Consider the following 20,636-nt stretch of genomic DNA (forward strand, 5'->3'; position numbering starts at 1 on the left):
CACAGGGTAGCAGGAAGCTCTCCGCACACTCACCTGACCTGGGCTAGGACTGGGTCTCTGAACAGCATTTTAATATATGCCTTAGGATTTTTTTATATAGAAAATTATGTGGTCTGCTCAAGAGATAATATTACTTCTTCCTCTCTAATTCAGATGGTTTTTATTTTATTTTTTGCCTGATGACCCTGTTTCAAACTTCTAGTGCAATGTTGAGTACAGGTGACAAGAAGGATACCCTTCTCCGTCCCTGATCTCAGGGCGTATGTAGCCCTTCACCACTGGTATGCTGCTAGCTCACATTTTTAGGTGAACTTTTTCAGGTTGAAGGAGTTCCCTTCTATTTTCAGTCTGTTGGGTACTTTCATTATGAAACCCAATATTTTCAGTATTGGGTTTGTTTTTTTCTAATATTCTTTTCTGTGCCTATACCAAAGTGAGATGACCATTTGGCTTTTTGTTTCTGTTTTACTTATGTAGTATATTATTTTGATTTTTCCCAAAACTCATGTAAACCCTGTTAAGAAACAGTACATATCTCATGCTACAAAAACATAACAACAATAACAAAAACATAAGAAAACATTCTACATGTAATTTCTTTACAAGTTATCTTGCCAAAACCGGTTAATTTTGGGGTTGTGAAAAGAAATCCAAATGAATAAGACTGGTGGGGTACCTTGTTTTGTAAGTTGATTTTTTAGTGTGTTTTCCTTTTACTAACTGCCTAGTCAGAATTTTAAGATTGTTCTTACACTTAAGATCTGCTTTATTTTTTCTGGTGTTATCATCCCAGATTGTTTTATTTCTGTTTGTTTTACATCTATCAAGCAATCAGCATGAAATTTCTATTCTGGCCTGTGTCACTTTAATCAATTTTGTTTAGGTTTTACTTCAAAGCAATTAAATAAATAGGAAGTAAAATATACTCTTGAGCGTTTAAAAAAGAAAAAAATAATGCTCTTTGAGCATGAAAGCACCACCTTTACTTGCGCTGCTTTGGACATAAATAGTAGTGATGTACTTCCCCTTTTTTTCTACTTTTCAGGGTCCACCCAGAAACTTGCAGCTATGTTGAGTCCCGGAAATGTTCTCATCCTCTTTTCCAGCCTCTGATATAATCTCCTAGAATAGTTGATCCAAGAACCATAAGAAGTAGGCCAAGTCTTGAGTCTGAGCCTGTGAATGGCGAGGTACCTTTTAATTTCTCGCGAGCAGATTGCAGCCCAGGTCCCTGCCATCTGGTGCCGCCTGTGCGTAGCTTCTGAGTGGTATGGGGCCTGTGACTGGGCAGCGCTGCAGCGGGCTTGGCTCAGGCAGGCTTAGCGTGTGTGCTGTAAGTTCTTACATTGAACTGGAAAATGCAATATTCAGAGATTTCAGCCGTGCTTTCAAGGATTACAATAATCTAAACAGTTTGTAATTTCATCGTTTCTAAGATCTGCATAGAATTAGCATATCCAGCTGGATATGAAAATGGCATATAATACAATACTCGATTTTTTTTTCTTAACAAAAGTTGGAAGTGTGTGTCTCCTCCACATTATATATGCTTTTTTTGGTCTGTTTGTTTCATTATGAGAGAAGGAGAAATGTACCTTCCACCCCCTCTGCAAGAGAAGGCCCATTTTGGTATTTAGAAACAATTGCACTGGATTTTAGAAAGCGTAAAGCGAAGTTTCCTTAGACTGTTAGACCTGATAAGCAGCAGAGTAGTGGTTAGACCAGTGCTTCCAGAATCAGACTGCACCTTCTTTGCGCTGCAGCGCTCACTGTCTGTTTCAGTGTACGTTAAAGTAAGTGCCTCCCTCACGAGGGAAGAAGCTAAAGGAGAAGCAGGGAGTAAAGAGCTTGCCACAGTGGCTGCCACGTAAGCGCCGGTGTCTGTGACGGCGGAACAGGTGCCCTGATAGAACTGTGACTGACAGAGCAGAGCTAATGAACAAGGGGCTGTGACAGCTAAGAGAATTTGTGTACCAGGGTGCACCAGCGTTCTTACTCAAACTCGCCTTATTTCCAACTTCACGAACTGGCTGCAAATTATCTAATGTTTTCAGAAAGTTTCCAACATCAACTCATCTACAGAGAGGGCAGGAGAAGGAAAACCGAATCTTCACTGTACTCTAAATGCAGTTTCTATACATAGAAGAGCACTTTTGACAATTACAGACGTCCACACTTAGGTCACTTTAGCAGTTGAAACCCTAACAAATATGTCTGCAAGTCAGGTGAGAATCAGTACCAGGTTCTCAAAGTGACTGCCCGGAAACTTTGGTGCAACACCAGGCCTTCGAGCTGGCATCCAGGTTACTAAGAAACCAGCACCGAAACCCTGGGTCGCAGCGAGTCCGTTCCTGTTCCCTCTCGCTCCTGCCCACCATAGGCCTCTCCGACCTGTGGTGCAGCCATCATGCAAACCAGGTTGACGTGGTCCCTGTCCCGGCCCATCTTCCTTTTCTGTCGCAGACCAGTTAGGCCCACACTTTTGTTTTTTATAACCCGTAAATTCCTCCTCTAGCAAATTGCTTTTTAATCCACAGGATCCTTCCTAACCCCCTCCTCCCTGTAGACTTACCTCCCAACCTCAGGAAAATTGTACTTTATCTTCTATTTGTGGAAGTAGAACCAACTTCCTAAAGTGCTTTCAAACTCACTTAGCAAAATCTGGTCCTGCCAAACTAAATTTGCCTTTCCAAGCACTAGCACTGGAGATCATTTTAATATATGTAGTCTCATTTATTGGTATTGTTATTCTGGCTGTGACTACATTTTCCACATCTATTTATCACAGATACATAAAATTTCTATTGTGATTTAATTAGCCCAAGAAAGTATATATTGAGTTTTTAATGATTATAAAGGTGATTTTTTAAGCTATGACTTCTGTGAAGATTGGAACCTACTTGGATTTTTCTTACTGATACTTGTTACATTTCGTGGTGTAATCAAGGTCAGTGTGAAGTTAGGCCATCTTCCATTCTAACAGTGGTGGCAAACCTGTGGCATATGTGTGGCAGCTGGCTATGTGTCATCACTGAAAGTCTAAAAGGTTTGCTCTCCCTGCGTTGTAAGACTTCTCCCCATACCCTTGGAGCATGATACCAAGTCATGATCTTCTCAAGATATAAAGCTCTCAGTCCTTACCTGCCTTACATAGTTAGCACTGACAGTGGCCCCTTGGTGCTTCAAGACCACAAAGAGGACCATGTTGTTTTGCTGGGATGGGTTGCTAGTCAGCGCAGTCAGCACCAACAAGTTCTGACTTGGCCGGCAGGGACCGCACTCCAAGCACCAGGATACTTGTTTGGTATTTGCCTTGTCAAAATGGGTTGAGTACCGGTGACTGTGTATGGACTTCAGAGCTATTTTTGTAAGCATTTTACCAGTACAGAAGATTTGGAGTCTGATTTCTACTTGGAGTTGAAGTCTGTAGCTGGTCATCTGGCCCAATTATTTTATGTTTCCGAGGAGTAAATTGAAACCCACAAAGGTTAAATGATTTGAATAAGAGTCACAAGTTTCAGGAGGAGGCAGGGGTCACTGGAACATAGGTCTAGAGTTTTTGTTCTGCTTAGTAACTTAATGAACAGATAACCGTAGGTATTCTGATGCTTGCCTTCTTTCTCCCTAAAAATTGGAGAGTGCTGAGAAAGGATGACCCTGAGAGCCTATTGTGTATGAATCACTTTTCCTGCTGTTGATCTAAAAACATCTTCCAGCTTCACAATGTATTTTCCTTTGAGAAATTCCAGGCCACTTATAGTTTGTTACTCTGTTGAAGCATTAAAGTTTTTAAAGTCACTAAATTGTGACATCTTTACATTTTCCTCTCCAGTGTTTACCAACTGTGGCGGTCCGTTTTTAATCACTACTTAGCATCAGTCTCCTCTGTGTTACTGGGTGAGTGTTTCCCACCAGCAGCTGAGGGCATTACGTGAAAGAATGGTGGCATCAAGGTCTAGCATGGGTGGAAGATCTCAGGGCTGATGAACTTTTTCAAGCAACATGGAATAGTATCAGTTCTACTCAGATTTTAATTCATAAAATATTAAATGGACAAGATTTACTTTAATTATACTTGCTGTACAAAGTGTATATTATAACATTATACAAATTTAATATACCTGAAGCAATTTATGATTCAAAACGTAATAGGCCTGGACAAATTTGTAATTCAGAATAGGCAGGAGCCGTGTTTCATGTTTTCCTCACTTCAAGTTCTGGCTGTCTGTCCTCCACATACAGTATTTCTTTATTCATGAAATTCTAAAATCCCATTAAACTTTTCCATGCTCTTCTGCCTAGTTATACTGTGGACCAAAAATATTTTCCTACAATAGCCAAAAGGTAGAAACAACCCAACAGATGACAAAATGTGGCCTATGTACACAATGAAAGGTTATTTAGCCTTAAAAAGGAATGCAGTTGTGCCGCATGCTATTCTGTGTTGCAGTTTTGAAAACTGTGTGCTAAGTGGAATTAGCCAGACACACCAAAGGACAGATACTATATGATAGATACCCTTTGTATAAGTTATCATATAAAAATATGAAAAAGGTTACCAGGGGCTTAGGGAAAGGAAGAGTAGGAGTTGTTACTTAATAGTTACTGAGTTTCTGTTTGGGGTGTTACAAACTTATGCAGGTGGGAAATGGTTGTGGTTGCCCAACATTGTGAATGTTTCTAGTGTCCATGAATTCTGAGCCACAGATCAATTAAGATGGTGACTTCTGTGTCATGTGTTGTCCATCCAGGGGCCTTGGACCTTTCCTGAGCTAGCGTGACATGAAGTAATAGCACGCTCAGGTTCTTAAGTGTTCACCAAGAAGGGACCCAGCTCCTGCCACTTGGATGGCGCCTCTCTTTTCATGCTGAGAGTGAGCAAACACAGCTGTATCTACTTTCCCAGCCCCGTCTTCGGTTCTGTAATGGAACCTTTGCAAATGAGAGCCCAGCTCAAGGGACACAGCCTTCTTCTGCTCACCTCCTCAGGTCTTCATGGAGTTCCGGGTTAGACACAGCAGGTGCGGGTAGCTCGTTTGTTCTGAGAGGAACTTCATTAGTCAGCCTCCTAATTCCTCTACCAGCTTGATACAACATACTGTCTTCCACTTTCTTTCTTTTTTTAGAATAAAATGTAATTTAAAAAATCATTAGAATGATACGGAATTTCACTAAACAAAATGATAAGGAATTCAACAATGGTTGCTGTATTGCATATTGTTCTCTTCAAACTAGTTGTTCAGGTTAACAGATATGATCATGCAAAATGGGTTTAAAAAATTAAAGGAGAGAAATAATGTAAGCATTAATTTTTCCTTTCAATAGACCATCAGAAATCAGCAGTACAATTAATTACCCAAGCATCCTACATAGATACATGCATACATATTTCTTTTTCTCTTCTTTCTTTCTTCCACTTTCATCTGTATGTGAAAATGCACAGTTGTGTATTCACCATTCATATTTCCAAGGGTATGGATATTGTACACATCAAATCAAATTACAAAAAACAAAACAAAACAAAAAAACTTTCTCTCTGATACTTTCCTGTTTCTTGAAGAATTACTTATTTTCTGGAACCAGAGAGGTATTTATGCATAGCATGAATGAGAGATGCTGTTGATAATTGTCTTCTGAATTCTGGCTATGAGTATGATGATTCTGAGTATATAGTAAGACTAGCTTCCCTATAAATTAAGAGTACCAAACCAAATTAACATTTTGTCCTCAAATACCTGTTTTAGCATAAATTAATTGCATTAATTATTATTTATAATGTTGAAATATTTGTTGTTAAACATATGTATTACCCTTGTGGCATAAGATTTTAAAATTTCCATCCTGTCACATACACAGTAACGCAGGTATAGTGACACATATCTATAATCCCAGTACTCTAGGAGGCTGAGGCAGGAGAATTTTTAAGTTCAAACCCTGCCTAGACATTTAGTGACTTAGTAAGACCCCATCTTCAAATTAAAAAAAAAGAAAAAGGGGTGTGTATGTAACTCAGTGTGAAGATCTTGTACTTATTACATAACATTGTTGGAATTTTTTTTTTATTTCTGACTATGTTTTTTGTTTCTACACAATTCAAATAATGTGTTATTTAATTGTATAAAAATTAATGTAAAATGTATATTCCTTTTTGAATTTTAAGAAGAGAAAGTATTTCTCTTACTGTATTTGCAGATAATTGAAGTATTTCATTTAACAAAGTGAAAATTATTTGAGTGAAATTACTGTTCAGTATGCTGTGGAGAGGTAAAAGGCCTTTTTCATTGTTTTCCTTTAAAATTATCTGGAAAAAATAGGATCTTTTTGCACTGCATTCTGAAAAAAATAGGTAGTTCAAATAAATGGGAAGCTAAGTAGTATCCAGGGTGACTGCTGAGAGCTGTCATCCCTCAGATGCGTGGTGTCGATAAGAAGATTGAAGAATTTGTGCACAAAAGCCTCCGCTGTTTGTAGCCATGGCTATGATCAGACACTGTACCTGTGGCCACTTGAGAGGTTTAACCTAGCAATGAGATGGCCAATCACACTATTACTTTAGTCTATTTCTTTCTTCCTTTTTTAAAATGTATTTAGCACAGGGTCTGCAGGGTCTCACTACACAGATCGGGCATGTAGTACTTCTCCTGTTTTCAGCCTCCCAAGCGCTGGGATTGTAGGCATGCACCACCAAGCCCAGTCTCATTTGCCATCTCAAGGTGCCCCGGGGGCAGGGCTGGCACTGCAGGCCGAGGATTGAACACTCAGCTCCTGCATCTGCCTAAGCAGGCACTTTAATCTGCTATCCGGGCGGCCCTTAGACTCTATATCTGTAGTGGAACAGTCTGTATTTTTGCACCTTCATCCTCTACCCCAGAAGACACATAGCCATAGATAAATGGATGCACTTGATTTCTTTAAATAAAAATTCAGAAAAACTGAGGTAGTCTTGGAAGTTATTCCCCATGAGGATGACCTTTCCTGGAAGGCTTCAGCTTGTTCAACTTTGTTAGAATCATAAAGCAAACTATCCATAATGTTTAGGTGAATATAAGTGAAATCTCTCTTGTGTGAATTTATATTTTACTACATGACATTGACCAATACAGGAAATCAAAAAACATTAAAATTTGAGTGTGTTGAGTATAAGATGGCCAGTGTAATAATAGTATTTAGACGTATGGATCAGCAGTACTAGGTGAAATCTGGGTTAGAGATTGGAAAGAGAGAGAGAGAGAGAGAGAGAGAGAGAGAGAGAGAGAGAGAGAGATTACATGAATAAAGATCCTTTCATAACTACCTTTTGGGGAGGGAAGGAGTGGGACAGTAAATAACATGGATAGCTCATCCAAAAAGCGTTTGTCCAAAAGTGTGTCAACAAGGGAAGGTTAGATAGCTCAAAGGATTAAAGCTTAGGCAGATCCAGGGGCCTGGGATCAATCCCCGGCCTGCCATACCAGCATCACCCCTAGGGTACTCTGAGACGTTGACTGAGACTAGGTGTGGTAGTGCACCTGTAATCCCAGCAATTGGGAGGCTGAAAACAGGAGGATCACTATGAGTTGGATCTGTGTAGTTAGACCTTGTAGACCCTGTACTAAATCCATTTTTTAAAAAAGTGTGTAGACATTAAGAAAAGGAACAGAAATGAAACCCTGGAGGACATCATCTTTTTAGAAAGAAAAAAAAAAAAAAACAAAAACAAACAATAAGCACCTAGTCAAGAAGGCAAGATTAAGAAGTGGCACAGAATCCAAGAAATAAGAATTAGAGCGAGTGCATCACTAACTGTAAGTACTACACAGGGGTAGCACTTGAGACCTCTTCTGAATGTAGCAAGCGGGCGATTATTAGTACCCTTTGTAAAGGTAGAGTCACTGGACGGGTAGATGCAGAGGGCAGTTTGCAAGTAGTGAAGGGTGAATGGCTGACAGCAAGTGTCAGCTTTATCAGCACATGGGGGAGAGGTACAAAGATTACACGGGAGTTGAGGCAGGTACGCTAATGGACACACACAGCTAAGGCTTGTTTAAATGGTTAATTGCTAGTTGGGAGGATAGACAAGTGAGGACATCTCCTGATTGATGAAGAGTGTAATGGGATGGCTCCTATAGCACCGGTGAGAACTTAGCTTTGGGCGGGGGTGGGAGGAGCAGAGAGGAGAGATCCTCACCTGATAGTTCCTGTTTTGTCAGGGTAGGCAGAGCTGGCCCAGCAGCCACAGGGAGGAGGAAGTGAGTGCTGTAGGCCAGAGAAGAGGAAGATGCCATAGGTGCCCTGAAGCAAGAGGGACGAGGGCTGCTGGGGAGAGGAAGATGCCCGATAGCTTAGAGTCTGAGATGGTGAATTTCTCTAACCTGACTTTAAAACTGGCTTTTTTCACCAGGGATATAGCTCATCAGGACGGCACTTGCCTTGCAAGTGCGAGGTCATGAGTTCAATTCCCAGTACCAAAAACTAAACAGAGCTGTTTGTTTGTTTAAGAAAAAACATAAGACAGCCTTTTGCACTTTCAAAACTAGTATTAAATCAGCATCCCACATTGAGTGCACTGTTTCTTGCCTGGCTATTTTGCATGTAATACTTCTCTTTCGCCCTGGGCTGTGGCCCCACTCTCACTAGCTACTACAGAGATTTTCTGGCTCTAGACAAGCCACTTTGCCAAGAATACACAGAACAGATTACAAAAACAAGAGGCAGCCTGCTTACTTCCCTTCTTCACTTGGATACATTCAGCTGGAGTTCTGAAAAGCAGAAGTCACTAGATCATTGTATTTTGTTTTATTTTTAAAGAAAGATGGGTAAAGCAGGCAACACAGGCAGATGAAAGTAGTGAAGGAAGATGACAGAGAAGGGAACAAATACTGAAAAAATAAAGTCATAGCAAGAAGATGCACTGAAATAATGTCAGAGATTAGAAAAAAATAGTAAATATCCCTTTCTAACCTATGCTCTTGGCTTGCTTCGCAGAAACGTCCTTACATGAGATTTCCTCACACTGGGGGTAAAAGGACTTGTAGGCCACATAGAAAACAGAGGTCCTCTGTGAATTTATTTTACTCCCCACCTAATTTATCAGTGACAAAGCTTCTGGGCTTTTGTTGTTGTTTTGGCCTAACCCCTCAATTTTAAAACCAAATCTTGGCTGGAGGTTTAGATTTAGTTCAGTGGTAGAGCATGTGCTTAGCATGTGTAAGATTCTGCGTTCAGTCTCCAGTACTAAAAAGGAAGTAAAAAATAAAACTCGTCTGAGTACCTCTAATATCTAAAAAAGAAGGGGAGCAAATTCTACTACATTCAAGAACATTTAATGAGCACTTCTGTGCAAGAATCGTTCTCAGCTCTGAGAATTTAGAGAAAAATTGGAAAGAGTCTCTTACAGTATACTCTCCCAAGTGAAAAGAAGGCAGAAGAAGACTGTTGCTTAAGACTTATGTGGGTGCAAGACCTAGTCCTCTGGCTTTAAGAGCTAGCCAGACGTGTATTAGCACCAGCTTCTTGGGAAAACTCAAATATGCTCCCCTAACTGGGACACAGCTTGAGTCACCTTCTCCTAACCTTTGTCCCTGCTCCTGACTCAGATTTGCCCCTCTCCCCACCCCCCATCAAGGAGCTGGTGTAATGCAAGGAGATACCAGATGAAGCCAGAATCGAAGGGATATTTATCTGGGGAGATAAAGTGACCGTGTTGCTTATTCAGGCTATTGTACAAAGAAGCTTGTCTTTTATTTATAGACATTAGAATTTAAAGGCGTAGAAAGCCAGAGGGCTATTACTTTTTCTTTCTGTTATTTGTTTCCTAGAAATATAATTGGTACAACTATCTTCTTTGCATGTAAATTGGATATATGAGGTGAGTGTTTGATACGTCGGTTCATGCTCTTTTAATAGGTTCTAGGGCTATTTAGGTTAAAAGTGATTTCTAAATTGTAATGTATTTTGCTGCAGGATACAGTTGTGTCTATCTGAGGCATGCAATGATGAAAAAGGTAGGAGGTTTTAAAGGATACAAATATAGGTGGCTTTTATATTAATAAAATATTCATCATTCATTTGAGCGATGCCAAGTAGATGAGGCCTCCAGCTGCGAGTGAGTTTGCAAAGTCGGCACCTCCTCATGGATTTCGTGGTCACTACTAGGGGTTTGTGCCAGGAAAAATACAGTTGTCTGTTCTTAAATCTGATATCCTTACTTTCAGATACCCAAGACAATTCACAGGGTGGCCCCTAAGGATTCTGTTACCCTGGGGAAGGGATTTTATTTTTCTGACTCTTTTCCTGAAAAGTTCTGTTTTGTGTTCGTGGAGGGTGTTTCTCCCTACGCTCTTAGATGATTTCGTAAATTGAACCTCATGAGCCTTCACAGACTTTCTACAAGAAAAAGAGAAATAGTGCTTGTAAATCTCCTTGGATCATTTGAAAGACAGAGAACATAGGGAACTCAGAACAAGCTTGGCCAGAAGTATACTTGATCCACCTATCTTCCTTGCATATAAAGTGAATGTATGAGATTGGTATTTTATACAAATGAACAAATTCATTGTCACTAGAATAACTGAGGAATACAAAATTGTGTTTACACAAACACAAGGAAACAGCTACTTGTACATTTTGTCATGATATAAAAAAAATTATCTTGTCCTTAAGATTAAAAAATTTCTGACATAGTATACTTACTTTGAAACCATGTTAAAAGCAGATTCTAAGTTGAAAGAGAAGGCACTAAAGCTAGATTATATGAAGGAACTTCTACTCAGAGCCATTATCATAGCCGCATTTCTGTGAACAGGACTAATCACAAAAAATAATGGTTCTACTTTATGCACATAATATTTGAAGTAATTTTCTAAAATTTGGGTATTAACCAAAAGGTTAATTGATTCTTTTCTTCTTGCTCCATTGTAGTTAACGTTCTCATTCTTCCTGTTAAAGACCCATTTTATTATGCAAATGACAAAAATCACAAGACATTGTGTCTAAGAGAGAGGGCTGCTTTTTGCCCGGGAACTTGTGCACCTGTTTCAGCCCTCAGCCCCCACCTCCGCGTCCCTTGGCTGCCACGCTGGCGACTTAGTGATCAGGTTTAGGGGTGTGGGTCCTTGAGTTTTGACTCACATTTTCTCCGTGACTCGCTCCTGTTTTGCTTTATAATGTTTCCCTTGCCAGCTCTCAGCATGCCAACAGCAGCTGCATCATGGCGCTCGCCCTGCTGCCAAGAGGGCAGGCAGCCTCCGAGGAGGCTGGAACGCAGCACCACAGCCAACTGTTGGGAGCTAGATGCTGGGGTGCCACACAGCATGGCTGGCATTCAGCTCCTGCTAGGAGGCATGTGCGAGGACGCTTGGAAAATGGTATTTTTAAACTAAATGTATATTTTTGAACTTTTTTCTATTAAAAAGTTTCAAACCTATGCAGAGGCAGAAGAGGACAGGGAATCCCCACATCCCTTCCTCACCACTTCAGAATTTTCCAGCTTCATTGTCGTGTTTCATTGCCCATAGCGTTTTTCCCGTGACTTATCTGACTGTTGGTAGATTTTGTTTCCAGAGATAGATTAATCTTAAATTACAGTTGTTTTGTAATTTTTTTTGGTAAGATTTTTCAGATCTTTATTCTTTTTTTTTTTTTTTTTTTTCCTTTTCTTTCTTAATCTTTTTGAGACAGGGTGTTCGTATGAAGTTCAGGCTGGCCTTGAACTCACTTTGTAGTGCAGACTGGCTTGGAACTCAGCAGCCTTCCTGACTCAGCCTTCCAGAGATCTTTATTCTTAAAGGGAAAGGTAGTAAGAGTCTCCCTTCCTTGTAAATCAAACCATGGCATGCTGCTTTAGTAATTATCCTGTTTTCTAATAGTGTCCCATTAATTTTCAAGGCTTTCTTGGCCCAGTCTATCCAAAGCATGTGTGAGGTGTGCAAGGTCTTCATCATTATCTTTTGGCCCCCATGACTCACCGTACGCCGTAGGAAGTTAAGACTTACATGAGTGGAACAGCTTTCTTCAGGTCAGATGGCAAATTTATCAAGAACTGAAACAAGAAGCCATGTATTTAACCCCTTTTACATTGGACGTGGGTTAATATAGTCTTGTCCTCAAAGAAAAATGCTCTGACAAGTGAGAGTTGTTTGTAAAAAGGGGAGAAAGAGGATTAATAAAGGCATAAGCAAAGGAGTAGGTATTTCTGTTACAAAGCCTTAAAAGCTGTGTCTTTAGAATGCAAATATATTTCCTCCTGTTTTTGTGAGGATATTTCAAGGATGCTTTTGTTTAAGAAAAGGAATAATTTGACTAAGGAAACTGGATAACATTCTGTGCACAAGGAGAACAGAGAAGAAAATTCAAGGTTGGATCAAAGACTAAGGGATATAGGTGAGATTAGCTTCTCTGTTTAAGAGAAAAATCAAGCAATGTAAAGAAAGGGAAAAGGAAGATTATTTGAACCACTAATGAATGTCTATACAGAAAACGTGAATGGATTCTAGACTTTCTCCAAAGCCAGGAAAGGTCTGGCAGTCCTAGTTTTTATTAATTCACTTACTTCACACACACTAAGCACTAAAGTTTCTGAGCAAATATTACTTCATTTACTCCTTAAAATAACAGTCTTTACAGTAAATGCTATTATTGATCTCATAATACAGCTGAAGAAATGGAGGCACAGAGAGGTTAAGCCAGGCAGGCATTGGCTTAGCAGTAACAGGAGACCTGGGCTTTGCGCCCCAGCAGTCTGCACCACCTTGTCGTGCTGCTCCTAGGTAACCGAAGTGGAAGGACAGACGTAATCTTGAAGTTTTTATGTGTACCTGAATGCTGCTGCTTGTTTGGTTTTTCTACCCCACCAGCACAGGGCAAAACCCTTTGAGGATCTGGAGTGCTTACCATTCCTCACTGACACCTGAGCCTGTGGCTGGCCCTCGGGTACTTGGCGTCGCGGTACCAGTTCAGGTTCAGGAGACAGGGTCTGTGTCCGCTGCACACACAGACCCTCAGAACAAGCTTGGTCGCTGCATGATGTGATTACATTTCTTATAGTTTCAGCCCTAGGGAAAGTACTGTGGTGTTATTTTCACAAGAAACTGTATGGCTGTTCCTGATCACTGTACTCTGTAACTTTATTAATATGGAGTTATTACTAAATAAATCTTTCTTAGGGGCCCTAGTCTAGGTAGTGGAAGTATTTTGTGGAGAGAACAGTTCCTTCTTTATAAATTCCCCATTAATTCTTTTATGAACTTTTCATTAATTTATAATCTACTATTTCGCCTAGCTTAAAAACAGAAATCAAAAGAACTTTTTTGACTCCCCTTCTCAGCTACTGACCCATATCTCTTTTCCCATTTCCAGTGTAACATCTAGAAAAAATTACTCTCTTATTTGTTTCCACTTTCTCCACCACATCTCATCAGGCACCAGACTCGGGTCCTACCCCGTTGCCTACCAACAACTCTACTTGGTGCCTGCAAGGGCCCTCGTACTTCCGACACTGAGCTCTCAGTCTGCCTGCGCAGGATGTCTCCCCTGTTACAGGGGCCGTGCCTCCCCTTGCTCAGGCCACAGAGCCGAGTTTGCCCCTGACTGTGCCCTGGTCTCCTACCTCGCTGTGCATCCCCTTAGGAAGTCTGATTGGCTTTGCTCTCAGCACCTGGTCCCAGTTCTTTTCTTTTTTTTTCACAATGGATTGCTGTTCATTTTTTTTTCCATAGTTTTATTGAGAGACATATAGCAATGAGACACTTCTAAATCAAATTGGTATGACAGTTTCAATAATGAACACACTGCATACCCCATCTCACGTGTGATCTCACGATGCTAAGTGACTCTACGGTCACCCCTGTTCCCGGCTGTCTTCTTGCCTTGTGCACTGCCCAGCCACCCTTCATTTTCCACAGCCCACACAGCAGCCGGAGTGATTCTTTTAAAACATCAAAGTCTATCACCTCTGTAACTGTGTTCTTCAAGATTTTTTCTTCCAACTCACAACAGTGTAGATGAGTCCTGTATGCCTAACACTGGCTGTAAGCACCCCAGAGCAAAAAGTACTCATAGTGTGTGATTGTGCTCATGTGAAATTCAAAAACAGGTTAAGCCCGTCTGTGCTGTGGGAACTCAGGACAGTAACTGAGAGAGCGGTGAGTTGATTGTGAGTGGAACAGAACGCCATCCTCCCTGCTGCCTCACCTGACTACCTGTGTATGGTCAGTTTTTGACAACTGAGTGCATTGTGATGTACCCTTTTCTGTATGCATTTTATACTTCAAGGAAAGGTCGTCAGCATTTATAACTATTAGAATATAAGCTCCCGGCAGACAAAAAATCTTACCCGCTTTCATCACTTAACAGATATTTTCTGAGCACTAGGCACTGATACAGACATTGAAAATATAACAGTGGAACATAAAAGATACAGTGCCCAAAGGACAATGGGCAGAGTAAATGACATGGCCTGGAAGGAGGCCCTGAGGGCGCTGCAGGCGGAGAGGTGGGAGGTGGGGGTGGAGAAGGTGGGCCACCGTAGGCCCTTTCACAAAAGGCAGCCAGGAAAGGCCTCTGGGCAAGTGGTGTGACTGGGAAGGAGGTAGGAAGGAGCCATGTGCTCCTCGGGGCGGAGGACTGGGAGTCCCAGCACTGGGGCTGCAGCAGCCACTGTGTGACCTGGAGTGGGAGAGGGCTGAGGCAGGCTCTCCAGGCCCAAGTCAGACCCGAGGTGAGGCCAGGCTCATAAGGACCCGACAGGGCTTTGGAAAGACCAGAGGTTTTTTGCGTGGCACAAGGCAACGAGAAAAAAAAGTTTCCCCCCTTAATCTGGCTTGAGTTACGTTTCAGCTGTTGGTAATGGCAGGTCCTTCATTTGCATTGCTGCAAATAGATGTTTAGTTTATTGCCCATCCTGCTACCGATGAATATTTAGGTAGCTTCCAGTTCCAGATGTGTGATAAAGGGATATTGCGACCATCCCAGACATTTTTTCAGGAAATACCTATTTTAAATAAGTTGAATGGGTTATATCTTTTTTTTTTTTTTTTTTTTTTTTTTTTTTTTTTTTTTTTTTTTTTTTTTTTTTCCAGAACCTGGGATTAAACTCAGACCCTTGCGCTTGCTAGGGAAGTACTTACTCTACTGAGCCATCTTCCTAGTTCCGGGTTATATCTATTCTTATTTATGTGATATTCATGGTATAACATGTTTCCACGGAAAGTCAGACATGGCACACATTAGCAGTAAAGTTCCGAGTACCTAGTAGGATAAAGCAGTGAAGTGCAAGATGAGGATTGGAAGGACATGTAAGCCAGGTTGCTTGCTCTCCAGACCCTGAGGCCCACCTGGAGATCGGAGCAGTGCATGCGGACCAGCACGCAGCAAGGCGCAGCAGGCATCGCCTGCCTTCCCAGGCAGTTTGCCCCATGAGCGCGCTGCAGCCGGCAAGCTCACTTTAGAGGCCGGCGGTACACGTTTCACAGGGGTGCTGGGTATTTCAGAGCCTGAAGACATCCACAGGGTATGGAAGGGCAGAGACTGGCTTTGTACGTGATACCTGGGCTGGGGAAATGGCAAGAATGCCTGCTGGTATTCAAGGGAGTTATGTGTGGCCAAGCTTGAGTAGAATAGACTTTAGGGTTCATTTTAAAGCCTAGAAGAGGGGCCAGCAAGATAGCTCAGCAGACTAAAGTGCCTGCTTAGGCAAGCTCAGGGACAGTGGTTGGTCCCCCAGCGGCTCAGTCCCCGCCCCCCGCGGTTTGATCCCTGTCCTGGCTCAGTCCCACCCTTGGTTGGAGCCTCAGCCCCACATGCTGCGCCAGCCCACCCCCAGGGCCAGAGTCCGGGCACAGGGGGCTGAAAGCAGGAGGGTCACCACGAGTGTGAGTTGAGTACTGAGACCCAGTAACAGCCAAGTACATTAAATAAATGAGTAAATGAATGAATAAAGCCTAACAGACATTTGAGTGGGTGTATTTCCAAGTGGATAGTTGCACTCAAGTCTGGAAGCCCTTAAGCAGTCCATATTTCTCAGTTCTGTTGGTGTATTGATAACCACATTCACCATTGCTAACCCTCACAGTTCATACATTTTAAGTGTGTGTGTGTGTGTGTGTGTGTGTGTGTGTGTATTTTTAGACCAGCAGGGAAAGCTCAGCCCGTGTGACCGCAGCAGGAGGCCCTGAGGCGGACCGTGGGGCCGGGCAGCCCCCGGAGAGCCGCACGCAGCCCGCCGAGCTCCTGAGCGACGTGCCCTTCACCCTGGCGCCACATGTCCTGGCCGTGCAGGTCCCCGTCGGCGACCTTCCCGACCACTTACTCTCCTACGACGTCAGCGAAAACTTATCGCGATTTTGGTATGATTTCACTCTGGAAAACTCAGTGCTGTGTGATTCATAATTTTTATGTGTGTTTGTACCTTAACAGCTTTAAAAAGAAAAACAAAAGGATTCTCTATTTTATTTAACTGTTTGATATTGTGTTCTTTATCATTTCGCCCTTTAAAGGCCCTCAGAAAAAAAAGCAAAGACGTTTAAACAAATAAAATAGCATCATATTTGTTGTTGTATCCTTTAGGGTAAATTACAGTTGTCTAAAAATGGACCTTCCGTTCCACTTCCCTCCCCCATGTAATAAATATGAAAGTGAAGCCATGAGGGCTGGATGAAGGGACTAGGCTGCCGCAGCGGCGCCTGCAAACCCTAGCCCGCTGAAAGAGGACTGAGGCCGTTTTCTTCCGTGCCAGACCCCGCAGCCTGGGCTTGCGCAGCGCTGCCCCTGACTCGAGGGGCCAGCTCGTTGCGTTCCTTCTTCTTCCACACTGAATGTGAATAAATTCAGGAACATCATTGCCAGCTCGCTTCATTTCTTCATTCTCAGTGTAGCCACAGACCTGTGGCTGTTTGAACCTTCTCCTAGCCAACAGTGAAGGTTCGCCACCCAGAAAGGCTGTGCGCGCCCCGCTCCGGTCTCCTGAGCACACACTCGGGCTCCTGAGACCCGCAGCGCCTCTTCCCGACCTCCTCCGTGATCCCTGTTTCCACCCTGTTCTTTTCCCTCCCCGCTGCTGAGTGCGCTCCTGAACAGCTTCCCGGCGACCTTCCTGCTTCTGCTTCCTTTTCCCTTCCCGCTGCATGCGTTTCCAGTGACTGCCAAGGGCCACATTTCATTACCAGCCTCTTGGACAAAGACTTTTCCTGAGGATGATATTGCTCAAGGCTCCACACTTAGAAATTTGTTGCCACAATACGCATGAAAATATTTTACAAATTCTATACTTGATTCATTTCCAAGCAGAGTGTAGACAGAACACCTGGATATGACTTTTAGTTCCTGGATGTCTGTTTTTTATTCCAACTACAACAGGAGAGGCTGCACATGATCGCACAGGCCAGTAATCCTAGCACTTGGGAAGCTGAGACAGGAGGATCTTTGTGAGTTCAAGACCAGCCTGGGCTACAAAATGAGCACAAGGCCAGCCTGAACGGCATAGTGAGACCGTGTCTCAGAAAAAGGTGAAACAAAAATAGGAAAACTGCCACTGATCCATAAACCACAAAGGGAAGTCAGATTGTGAATTTTCTATGCCCTGAAAATTGAAGTCATAATTATTTTGATTAGCACCAACATAATTTATTGTTCTGTGACAAACTTGTAAGTCTATTTTTTGTAAAACTAGAGTGCCATAGCAGAGCTAAGCACTGTGCACATAGGTATATAAATTATTCAAATTTTAATACACTGGGCATGTTTAATAAATGTGATATGGTTTGGTCAAGATGCTATATTATTTAAAGGTAAAGGAATATTTCTATTAAAAATGTGCTTTGTTTACAATAATGTTATCATAGGATATTAATGATTAAATTATCTCCTTACACACTTTCCATAAAACATCAGTCTAGGAAATAATACTGTTTACATGTGAACATTTTGTAGCACGTCTAGTGAGCACCTGTCTTTTCCAAACATCTGTGTACTTTTAAACCTAAATGTAATCATATAATCCATTGTCTAGTATATGTGTTAGATTTTGTCTAAGTTACACATTTCATTTGTACTTATGTCTACTACATTGTAAGTATATTTATAAGTATTTTCATTTGTCTACAGAATTATTATATTTAAATAAATGTGAATTAAAGTTGTTGATTATTTTCAGATCTATAAAAAGTGGTTTTCTTTGCATTATTCATTTCTTTTTTATTTTTTAAAATCCTTTATTTATTTATTTGGTACAGGGTCTTGCTCTACAGCTTGGACTTGTGGTGAGCCCCTGTGTCACCCTCCCCAGCACTGGAAATGTGCCACCACACCTGGTTTCAGTAGCTGGCACAGTACTTGTTGTATTGTATGCCTTTCTCTTAAATATACATGTTTAAGGGATAACCTTCACCATGGTAAGATTGTTAGTCCTGGCTTCATCAGACTGAAAGGATTTGAAAGAAATGACATGAACATCTCTAGATAGATCCCCAGCATATTGAAATTTAGTAAGGACTGGTATTAATGACCTGTTTATAACAAAAATGTTATGAAAGTGGCTATCTACATGATCCTATGCTGTATAGATCAGCATTACTATTTCAAAACTGAAAAAAAAAATCAGAAATCAACTAGCTAACTCTGTTTTATGCAAGAGATAATTGAAGCCTAACAAGGTTAAATACCTGGAAACACCTAGGTAGTGATAAATAAATATTTCCTTGAATAGTGTTAATAGTTACAGTAGAGGTGATAAAGTGGTATGGCTGTGGGAAAGAGTTCAGCTGTTCCAGCCAGCCGCAGTGCATGGCAGCTTCCTGGTTCCAAGCTGAAGGGCTTTGGATCTCTGCCCTCAGTTCTGCTGTCCTCAGGTCCCCTGCCTGTTAAAAGCCCTTATCCACATCTTGCAGAGCATGTTAGGTAGTACGTGGTGGAGGCCGGATGCCTGGCAGCCTAGTGCCCGGCGTGCCAGTGGTGTTCTGGGCACAGGACTGTCACGATTCCTATGACTGACTAAACGCACAGCCGTACAGCACAGTGCAGAGTGCACATGAATCCAGCTGCATCAAGGCAAATGTGGAGCATAGCTCTGTACCGTAGCTGTGTGTGCCTCACGCCCCTGGAGTTTACTTTGAAAAATTGCCCTAAACTATAGTAAGTGACTCTTCTGCCTCTGCTAAAAGCACTGAAGTAAACATTTTTTTTTCTTTATCAGGACCAAAGCCAAGAATTCCCATGTATTCCTTTTCCTTAAAATGTTATTGTTTTAAATTACTGTAGATACAGAATATATGATTGAGTGAATCTTATTCTTATGCTCAATATGAAGTAGAAAGTTGCTTGTATTTTTCTTCCAGGTTTCTTTAATGACATTGGCATTCTTTCCTAAAAATAAAACTAGAGAGTCAATTCTGGCCAGTTTACTATTTGGTTGAAATAGTAAAAAAAAATTTTTGATTAATTGAACTTTTAGGGCCTGGGGAGATAGCTCAGTAGAATAAGTGCTTGCCTGGCAAGCACAGGGTCCTGAGTTCAATCCCAGTTCAGAAAAAAAAAAGAATTGAACTTTTGAAATTATATGATTATAATATTAATAAATAAACAACTCTCATTAACCCACATAGTAGTTTAAGTATACAGTCATCAATTCCAACCCCTTTTTATTGCCATATAATTCTTTTTTATGTATTTTTTATTTTAAAGAGAATAAAAATTTAAAACAAATTAAGGATACAGAATTTCAAAAACAAGATGGTAGGAATTCAACAATTGTTATATTGTATATTGTCTTCAAAGTAGTTGTTCAAGGGCCAGCCAAATACCTCAGCAAATTAAAACAGGCACAGGGGCTAGGGGTTCGATCCCCAGGCCTGCTGTGCCGGCCCCAGCCCTGGGGCATGCTGAGACAGCAATTGAGACTGGCCATGGTGGCACGCACCTGTAATGCCAGCTCTAGTAGTGAGACTCTGAACACCCTGTAGACCTTTCCCATATATAAGCATATAAAATTGGTCAAAAAATTAAGCATTAACTGTTCCATTCAATAAACCCATAGAAATTAATAACATAATTATCTTAGCTATCTTGTGTGTGCATATTTTTCTCCTTTCTTTCTTTTCTCCTTTCCCTCATCCCAGTTGTTCTTTCCTTTTGAGCACTGTCTCTCTTTAACAGTGTCTGTTGTATCTCTGATTTTAGTCTTTCAGGTTCTTACATTAGGAGACAATATGATGTTTACACATGCAGGTCTGATTTCTCAGAAGTGCAATAAATCCAACACTTTTTAATCCTCCCTCAAAGTAATAAATTGAAATCATTATAATTTTTTTCCTTCTATTTCCCAGAGGTTTCATATAAGTCTGACCGACAGGTAAGGAATAATTCAGGAAATAATGTCACCCATGCTCTGGAACTGTGGTACTTGACTTTACCACTCTATTTCCCACAATAGCAGTTGATTAGTGAGTGAATACTACCCTCAGTAATTTGGCACAGAATGTGTTACTTTCAGAGACTAATGCATGTCATTAATAAGTCACATGGCATAAGTATAGCAAGCAGGTAATTGAAAAATTGCATCTTTTAAAGCCACTGAGAAATACAGGTTTGTCAACATATCTTTTGATTATTAGTGGCCTAGTATGAGGGCATAAACTAAATGTTATGGGAAAATCTAAGCCTCTCAA

At 41.3% G+C, this 20,636-nt stretch overlaps 1 protein-coding gene across 2 annotated transcripts in view; it reads left to right on the forward strand.

Moving 5' to 3' along the window:
* The window catches only part of Umad1 (UBAP1-MVB12-associated (UMA) domain containing 1), a 261,883-nt gene extending 244,477 nt beyond the window's left edge, over positions 1–17,406 (forward strand). For both annotated transcript variants that reach the window (XM_012512583.2, XM_023705985.1), the window contains exon 4: positions 16,105–17,406. In XM_012512583.2, coding sequence (XP_012368037.1) covers positions 16,105–16,365 — 261 coding nt within the window. In that variant the 3' untranslated portion in view covers positions 16,366–17,406. The remainder of the gene's footprint in view (positions 1–16,104) is intronic.
* The last annotated feature ends 3,230 nt before the right edge of the window (positions 17,407–20,636 follow it).

Source organism: Octodon degus, unplaced genomic scaffold (genome assembly GCF_000260255.1).
Source record: "Octodon degus isolate 3935 unplaced genomic scaffold, OctDeg1.0 scaffold00234, whole genome shotgun sequence".
In the NCBI taxonomy this organism is placed as follows: domain Eukaryota; kingdom Metazoa; phylum Chordata; class Mammalia; order Rodentia; family Octodontidae; genus Octodon; species Octodon degus.